Source organism: Theobroma cacao, chromosome 8 (assembly GCF_000208745.1).
Source record: "Theobroma cacao cultivar B97-61/B2 chromosome 8, Criollo_cocoa_genome_V2, whole genome shotgun sequence".
Taxonomy (NCBI): Eukaryota; Viridiplantae; Streptophyta; class Magnoliopsida; order Malvales; family Malvaceae; genus Theobroma; species Theobroma cacao.
Window position 1 is genome coordinate 6055147 of NC_030857.1, and position 9847 is coordinate 6064993.

General features: G+C 33.0%; 2 protein-coding genes across 2 annotated transcripts in view; both read left to right on the plus strand.

The window, feature by feature from the left end:
- On the plus strand, positions 455-4196 carry LOC18592277 (histone-lysine N-methyltransferase ASHR1). The gene is made up of 13 exons (XM_007018913.2): positions 455-581; positions 1015-1157; positions 1490-1624; positions 1721-1775; positions 1857-1975; positions 2265-2353; positions 2444-2525; positions 2696-2879; positions 2959-3090; positions 3228-3334; positions 3606-3675; positions 3779-3842; positions 3918-4196. Exons 1-13 carry the CDS (start codon positions 473-475, stop codon positions 4063-4065), a joined length of 1437 nt encoding a protein of 478 aa, XP_007018975.2. The 5' UTR covers positions 455-472; the 3' UTR covers positions 4066-4196.
- The window catches only part of LOC18592278 (histone-lysine N-methyltransferase ASHR1), an 8293-nt gene continuing 6026 nt past the window's right edge, over positions 7581-9847 (plus strand). The window contains exon 1 of the mRNA XM_018125486.1: positions 7581-7710. Coding sequence (XP_017980975.1) covers positions 7581-7710 — 130 coding nt within the window. The remainder of the gene's footprint in view (positions 7711-9847) is intronic.

The following is a 9847-nucleotide window of genomic DNA, read 5'->3' on the forward strand; positions in this document are numbered from 1 at the left end:
GATAAAATACCTAAACTTTTTATTTACAAATTGTTTCTTAATGTTATACGTTACCACAATAATTTTCCTCTTTAAAATTGTATTAGAAATAAGTAAACAGGCAAAATCCGACGTGTATTTATTCCTCTACACCTTTTTCTGAAAAGTAACCTCCTCTTGTAACTTGTAACCGTTTAGTTTAGAATTTGACACAATTGTCAGTCTCGTAACCATCAATAACGTCTGACGGCCGTTGATTTCATGAGTTTGATCGGATGATAATTAGTTATCAAAGTTCTCTGTCATGTCACTAATCAAAAAGTACCGTAATCCTATCATTTCTAATCTCTCTCTCTCTCTCTCTCTTCCCCCCTTCCCTTTTTCTTTTACATATTATAAATAGCGAAAGCTTTATTTTCACTTGCGAATACCTCCAACTCTGAGAGAGAAAAAAGAAAGCAAGAAAGGAAAGAGAGAGTTAGTTATCATTTCAATGGAGGATGATGTGGAATTGCAGAGGTTTCTTGAAGCTGAAGGCTTAACCATTAAGACTATTCTACCGAAACGGCGTTGCCTCTTCGCCACCAGAGATTTCATTCCAGGTTCTTCTCTGATCTTCTTTGTTTTTCTTTAAAAGTTTTTGAAGCTTTTAATTTGCTTGTTACACGAGGAAAACGAAAGTGAAAGGAAAGGTTAAACTTCATTTTTTGCATACAAGCAACAAGAAAGAAGAGAGTTTGTGTTTATTGCCTTAACAATGCAGAGTTGAACTTGATTTGTTTTCTTGCTTGGAAACAAAAGAAAGAAGATGCGTATTAGCATCTGGTAATGTATTAGTTCATGAAGGTACTTTCTTTTTATCCTTTTCTTATTCTTCAAAGTTCAAAATAGGTATAGTAGATGCGTATGTATGTAGTTGTGGTTGGTGAGCGGATATATGTTTGTATGCCAATAATTCATTTATAGCTACGGTAGGGAATACAATTATTTCTTGTTTTCCTAATTTTGGCACTGGTGGTAACAACCACATTTCAGGAGAAGTGATTATGAGGGAGGAGCCTTATGTGTGTATACCAACAAGCTCTGAACCCCTATGTCAGCGATGCTTTAAATCCGATGGCGCCCTTCTGAAGTGTGCATCCTGTAACATCGCTTGGTACTGTGGTGCAGAATGCCAGGTATATCTTTTTTTTTGTAGTTTGTGTGTTGTTTTATGGTTAGATTCCAGCTTTAGGTTATGGTTCTATATATTATTTGCTCACCAATTGCAATGATCCAGCTTTCTCTGTTGAGGTTCATATCAGATAGAAAAACACAAGACCAAAGAATGAGAATTATAATTAATCTTAGTAATCATCATAGTAGTCATCTTTTGTGGGATTGATATAAGTTTTTGTGGAAACAAAGGAGAAAAAACAATGAAAAATGGAATTAATGACTTGGAAGATAAAAGTAAGAAGTGGAATTTGTATTTTGTTTGATCTGAATGTATATTGTTCCCTAATTTCAGAGGCTTGATTGGAAGTTGCATAAACTTGAATGTCGTGCCATCTCAAGGCTTGAAAAGAAGTGGCAAGAGCTTGTTACACCTGAGATACGCCTGGCGGTAAAGCTCTTCATTCGGAGAAAGTTACAGTGTGAAAAGGTAAATAACTTCTTATGTAATTTATGGCTTTTCAAATTCAGCCTATTTATCTGCAACTTTAATAGTTTCATGCTTGTTATTTATGTATACTGGCAGGTCATCCCTACTACTCCTATAGACAATTATAGCTTGGTGGAGGCAATGATAGCTCGTATCCTTTTTTGTTTGTGGTTTCATTCCCGCGCATGTTCTTAATAAATTCTTATGCTTCACCTAACCTACTTTTGGGAAGACCGATATAATATGGAGACGGCGAAAGTGGTCGCGTTTGAGATGAAGGCTGAAATCGTCAAGCAAATGCTTCAGCAGCCTCGGTTTAATCAAGACGAGGCAGTAAACAACTTTTGCAAGGTATTCTAGAATAGCAAGTTTAGGTTTACTTAGTTTAGTCATTTGTTGTAGAGGTCCCTTTTGTATCTCAAATGAAGCTGCCGCACTAAACTGTTTTAAAGGTTGAACCTGAAAGACAATAGATGTTTCAAGTTCTGCAGAGCTGTAAGGAGGTTTTGACCGTGCATATTGCCAATAATTTTTTTTAATGTTTTTAGATTCTTAAATTAAACAGAACGGAGCTCCGTGTAGAAGAATGATGTTTTGATCAGGTCTTCCCTGAAAATCATTTCTTTCAATTCTAATGCAGATTTCATGCAATGCACATGCCATCGTTGACATTGAAATGGAGCAACTGGGAATTGGACTGTATCCTGTCATGTCTATTATTAACCACAGGTAACTGATAAAACTGATTAACGGCGTTTTTTGAAGTTGTGATTCCTTTTGGGCTTTCTCTTTACGGGTTTAACCATTTTGGGATTATAGCTGCTTGCCCAATGCTGTTTTGGTTTTTGAGGGAAAACTTGCTGTACTTCGTGCTCTGTTGCCTGTGGAGAAAGGTGATGAGGTAATATATGTAACAAATGAATTTTGAGTCAACATGTTTGATTATTGGTTGATAAGACCAAGTACTAAGTTGTTCTTCTATCATGATATGAAATGAATTCTGCTCTTCAAAAAAAAAATGAAAAAAAAAAAAAACCAAGTACTAAGTTGTTGTTATTTTGTTTCCACAAGGTATTTATAAGTTACATAGACCTTGGTCGAACCACCAGGTATCGACAGGACGATCTTAATGCAAAATACCATTGTCTTTGCTTATGTCGCCGCTGCTGTAAGTTTGACGAAATCGATGATCAAATTTTGGATGCTCTGCAATGCAAGCATGGCAAATGCGATGGTTTCTTGGTTGATAAAGATGGTATGTCATATCAATGCTAGCCTAAACTGTTTTGGATAGATCTAGGGCCTAATTGATCTTTCTTTGTTTGGAGATGCAGGATTTTATGGTCGTGACCAGAAACTTGAATGCAGCAAATGTGGACGTGTCAGGACTTCGAAAGCGGAAAAAAGAGCAAAGGAGAAATTAGAACCACTGCTTGCCAAGGGTAGATCGGATTTTGCTAATCGCAGTATCCTTCTCCATTGTTTGTATATAAATAATAAATATTATTTCTCATACAGCATGTTGAGATTTGTTTTGCTCATATTTGCATTGATTTTGTCCTTGTATGCTTAAAACAAAAGTTGTTCTTTGACAGTGTTGTAGATTTTCAGGAAGCTCTGTCTACTTATAAGAGGGTTGAGGAAGCGACCCTGGATCTTTATCATCCTTCTTCATTCAGCGTGATGATTGTCAGAAATTTACTTACAAAGGTAGCCTTTTAAGGATCTTATTCTCTCTGGAAGAAAAGAAGTTGAAAAAGTCTTTGTTTGGTGACTTGGATGCCATTTGGACAACATAGTCAATAGATGAGAGGCTTAATTAGATGAAGAAATACTAACAGGAACAGTCTTGTCTTGATACAGATTGACTTGCTACTCAAAGTGTGGGCTAATAAGATTTGATATTGTTTATGCTGACAGTTGTTAGTATAAGCTGAAGCCTTTTCTTAAATCAGAAAGTTTGCTACTTTGTGCTTTTCAGCTCTATATGAAGACAGGAGATATACAAGCAGCGCTGGAATGTTGTAGATTGACAACACCAGTACATCAAAGTATGTCATTTTCTATACTTCAGTAGGAGATATATTGTAGTTACTTTGTTCTTTGTTTAAATTTCTTATCCAATGTTCTTGCTTTTTTTATCTTTTTATCCAGGACTATTACAAACACAAGATCCTGTTCTTGGAATGCACTACTACGCACGAGGGATGCTTGAATGGTAAGAAAATTTTCTGTGTTTATCTTCAATATTATGAACAAAAAAAGGATGTTATTTTGGCATAGTATATTACAGGGCTGGAGGGAACAAAGAGGATTCTCTCAATTATCTGAACAGGGCAGGTAATATACTGCGAATTACTCATGGGACAAATTTTCCTTTGGTGGAAGAACTCTTGATCAACTTGGCCAAGGAACAAGAGGGAGGTCCTAGTGGATTTTGATGTATAGATAGAAAGGCATACTTGCTGAGCCATTTCTGTGAAGAGGTTTTTTTTTTTTTTTTTTAAGCATAAGCAATGCTGTTTGTGTACCTAAAAGAGTTACTTGATTCAATTCCAATATGCCAGGTTTTTGGTACCGCTGGAGTGTGATATACAGAAAATAACTAGTGCTAAACCTCCATTCTTATACTTCTAAGAACTAGTGCTTTAATAAGTGATCAATCTCATCCTTTTTACCTTCCTCACTATCATATTCCACTACAGAAAGCTCAAGGCCTTAATCTAAAGGAACACTATATATATATATATATATATATATATATATATAGAATACATATTTGAAAGCCAAAAGTAAGTTTCATTGCATTCATACAAGAGTTCTAAGTAAAACTAATGCAGAAACAGATCAAGAGTACTAAATGTTAATGTAATGAAGAGAGAAAAAACAGAGTATATGAAGAAGATAATGATCAGAATTTTTTCATTAATACAAAAACAAGACTTATATGCCTTATCTACATAAAAGACACCTGTAAATATGATTAACAAGTGTCAGTGTTAGTGTACATGCACACTAACACATCAAAGGACAGCTCAAACACTACATTAATGCTAACCATCAGCACAATGAAACAAACTGAACAAAGTAAGGAAAATATGTTATCAAAACAGCATCCACGTGCAGCCAAAATGCAAGTATTACTCCTTAACACTAAATACAATTCAAAAGACTCTCAAGCAGCAAAATAGAAGAAACATAAGCAAAACTGATTACTTTTGCCAGCAAAATGGTAAGTTTTTTTAGTATCAATAACTTGCACTAAGAGGTTTCTTTTATATATTAAAAGATTGCTTGAATTTCATTGTGAAGCCTAGTAGGAAAGAAGTACATGTAGGGGGAAAAACCACTAAGAAAGAATTGTCAGGTTTGTACTATGAAAGTGACCACATGAAGTATCCAACAATTGCTTGTTTTGTCCTTATAAATTCAGTGTGCTTGTAAAGCAATACATTGTTGGACAATCAATTATTTGGTCCAATTTGCTAGATTCTATGTTGAATCGATCTGTATGACCAAGGGAGGTTAATGGCAGTCGATAGGCATTTGTTCCGTCTATAAGTCAGTAACTTGTTCAAACATTCGTGGGGGCAATCCCAAGTCAGCTCCGTGGGACTGAAGCACAGAATTTTTATGTTGTTAGATTCTTAACTGAAATCAAATTTTAATTTCCCAAATTGGATAAGGATATTCTTTCAATTGTAATGCAGTTTTCATGCAATGCACATGCCATTTGTGACATTGAATACCGAAAGTGAGATTTCAATTGTAGTTTCTATTATCTTCTATTATTAACCACAGGTAACTGATATAACTAATTAATGTTTTGTTGAACTTGTGATTTCTCTTGCGCTTGCTCTTTACGGGTTTAATCATTTTGGTATTATAGCTGCTTGCCAAATGCTGTTTTGGTTTTTGAGGGAAAATATGCAGTAGTTGGTGCTATGGAGAGCATGTGAAGAGAGGTGATGAGGTAATATATGTTTATTTCTTTTTGCCCTTCACCTTATGAAGTAAGTTTTCTGCAATCGAAATAAATGTTAGCAACATGTCTGATGATGGGATTAACTAGTCCTCCGTCATTTTGCTTTCATGGCATAAGGTATCAATAAGCTACATAGACACAGATAGAAGCACCACGTTCCGGCAGCAGGCTCTCCTAAAAAAATACTATTTTGGTTGCAAATGTCCCCGTTGCATTAATGTTGAAATTAGGGATGCTATACGATGCAAGAATGATGAATGCAATGGTTTCGTTCATGGTTGATAAATACGGTATGTCATATCAATGCTGAACTGTTGTGGATAGATCTAAAAATTAATTGATCTTTCTATATTTAAAGTTGCAGATGAGGAAGAAGGCTTTGCTTGCTGATGTTCCCTCTGTATTTAGTTTGCATGCTACCAATGTAGAGACTTCAGGACTTCGGAAGAGGAAAGCAAACTAAGGCGCATGGTAAAGTCACTGATTGACATGGCTACTTCGACCTTTGACAGTATCCTTCTCAATAGTTTGTATTTAACTATTATTACTTATATCAGTTTGAGATATTAACACTACAAAAAAAAAAAAAAGTTGTTCGTTGACGGTGTTAAAGATGTTGAGGAAAAGCTGTCTACTTGTAAGGTGATTGAGAAATCTATCATGAACTATTACCATCCTTTGTTCATTCGACCTGCAGCTGATCCGAGATATACTTACTAAGGTATTCTTTTCAAAGATTTTATTCTTTTCACATTTCCTTCATTATCAGTAAAGGTTTTTGGATGAAAAGCCTTTGTTTGCTGACTTTGTTGCCATTCATGTCAAATTCATGTATACTTAATGGTGCATGCTTTTTTGCTTGATTTAATACTTAGTATAGGCAAAAATAATATAAAATAAAATAAAGATACCCATATTTTCCTTCACGGAAAAAATCACTTGTTTGAGAAAAAGAAATCGAAATTGCCTCCAATTAAAGGAGATTTATCTGTTATTTATATCTACACTTGCTAGCTTGCTCGTGTCCATGCTTGTGCTTAAAAGAGGTGAAAATGTATAGTTCTATATTGATTACATAAACATAAATCTTGTTGGTAATATTTGGGTTTGATTTATTATTCTATATTGATTTTAAATTACAAAATTATGTTTATTTATATCTCTGTTATTAGATGTTTGATAATATTCCCTTAAAAAGAACAATTATGTCTTTTCAAACAATAATGCACTTTAAGAACTTTGATTCCATCACATTCTTTACTTGTATGTGAATATTTATTTTTATTTATTTTCAAATAACATTTATATATATGTACAAATGATTTTAAATGTAAAGTACAAATATTTTTAAATACAAAGTTTAAAGATTATATCGTTGAAAGTTTATTATATTAATTTATAAAATTTTCAATACTATTAATATTAAAAGATCTTTTTTGATGAATGTTATTTAATAGAAATAGAATTCTTTCTTAAAAATTAAATAAATCTCATAAATACATAAAATAAAAATATTTATAATGATAGCATTCAATATAATTATAATTAAAAATATTTAAAATGATAATTTAAAAATGTAATAAATAAATAAATATATATTTCATCAAACAAAAGTTTTACCAATATCAATTAATATCTAATAATATTTTGTAACACTTAAAAATAGTTTAAGACAATGATTGACAATTTCAAATTATTTGTAACTGTCTAGTTTAGAATTTGACACAATCACCAATGTCGGACTGCCGTTAGTTTGATGAGTTTGTTACAATCCGACCATCATTAGTTTTCGAAGCTCTCTAACTATCATGTTCCAATTCAAAAGCACCGAAATCCTATAACTAATTTTTCTTTACATACTATAAATACTGAAGAAGAAGCTCGCTGGCTTTATTTTCACTTGCGAATACCTCTGACTCTGAAAGAGAAAAAAAGTAACCTAGAAAGAAAAGAGAGTTAGATATCATTTCAATGGAGGATGATTTGGAGTTGCAGAGGTTTCTTAAAGCTGAAGGCTTAACCGTTTCTTCTGTTCTACCGAAATTTGATTACAATGGGGAATGTATGCGTTGCCTCTTCGCCACCAGAGATTTTATTACAGGTTCTTCTCTGATCTTCTTCATTTTTCTTAGTAAAGACAATGTCTTTATAAGTTTAGGAAGCTTTTAATTTGCTTGTTATACAAGGAAAAGGAAAGTGAAAGAAAAGGTTAAACTTCATTTTTTGCATACAAGCAACAAGAAAGAAGAGAGTTTGTGTTTATTGCATTCACAATGCAGACTGGAAATTGATTTGTTCTCTTGCATGGAAACAGAAGAAAGAAGAGAGAAAAGAAAAAGAAGATAGTGAAACATACCAGAAAGAAAACGCATTGACTAGACTTTTATTTACGTATCTAAGGTTTTTTTTTTTTTTTTTTTTTTTATGGAATTCTATCTGTTTGAAATTCTTGGTGGTGTGGAAATCTGGTGATTTAGCCATTATCACAAAAGGAGTGATAGGGTGAGTTAGGACTCTTGCAACCACTCGCAGGAACAGAGTGCTATAGCGTGACGGGTACTTTGTTTGATGAAGGAGGGTGCTTAAATAGTTATTACTTGAGGATTTAGCAGAAGGATATTGACAATTGGACTGTCAAGAAACCAATATATACAGAAGGGGGCTGCTGGTGGGCCGGCTATGAGATTGGCAAACTGATTTCAGTTCACATGGATTTATTTTATTTTATTTTTCTTTTCGGAAGCCTTGGCTTGTTGAAACTTTATGGGATATGGGCTAAGTATGGTATGGAACCCCTTTGGCATGTTATTGAATGAAGCTTGTTATGAAGGGCTGAATATATAGTTGGAAAATTGATTTCATGGAAAGTGCTATGTTGTATTGGTTGGTTTTGAGCGTCTATGCTTGGAAAACAGGCATGATTGATGGGTTGATTTGTTAATTCACAGCTGAGGGAAACAAAAACATTAGGATGTCTTGAGATTCTGATTTGGTTTGCTTTAAGTTAGGCTTTGGAAGCATTTGAATTACAAAAGCTGGGTGATTAATTTTGTAAACAAGAGGAGAAGATAGTTTTAATTTTGTACAGGGAAGGGTTCTTTTTGTCAAGGGTGGCTTTGGATGTCTTGCATTAGGAACTGATATGTTAGCATGATTCTTTGCACGGGGGACAAAACAGAAGGAAATTTTGTTCGCTTTGATGGGGCTACGGTATTGAGTAACCCCTATCATTTGTGAAATACTTTCATGACTTATCAAAAAAAATTTCTTTTCTTTTTCTTTTTTAATAACTCTGTTCAAGGTAGTTTTTTGATCTTTTGTTAGCACCTAGTAATACATTAGTTCATAAAGTAGTTTTTTTACCCTTTTCTTGCTCTTCAAAGTTCAAAATATGTATAAGTACCCTTTTCTTATGCATGGAGGCATAAAACTAACACTATATATTATAGTTACCATTATCGTATGATATGCCACGATACTAGTAGAAAACGATACTTATTTATAATTGTATTACATTTGATCAAGTATCGAAAGCGTATCATACAATAAACAATACTACAATATGAAAGCATATCGTATGATACAGTCGATATATTTTTTTATAAGTTTAATTCTAATTAATTATTAAAAACTTTATTTTTTATTTTTTTTAGTTGAAACGTTAAAAATTATATTTTATGAGTTTCAATTTTTAGATTTTAAACATAAAAAAACTAAAAAGATTGAATTCCCTTTTAATTTTAACATAAGAAATGTTTTTTATTTTTTAATTAATAAATTAATATAAAAAATATATATTTTATTTAAAAACTTATATTATTAAGGAATATGTTAAAAGTTTAAATTAAAAAAATAATCATCTTTTAAGTTTACATCTTATAATCTTCAATTCTATTAAAAATATAATATTTTTTTAATTTTTTATTTTATATGTATAAATATTATTTATAATTAATTTTAAAAAATTTTACCGTATCTTACAATACGATACGATACTTGATACTAAAAAATAAAATTTCAATGCACGATACGTATCTCAATTTAACAACTACACTATATTGTAGACACCCTAAACCATCCCCTCACCATCCCTTCACCATCATTTCCCATCAAGTCCCCAACCACCACGCACCAGGGGTTCTGGCCACTAACTCCCTGGTGCCAGAACCCCCCCCTCGTCGGGTTGTCCAAATTTTTGGACAACCCGGCTCTTTAAAAAGACACAGACCAGAGGAGAC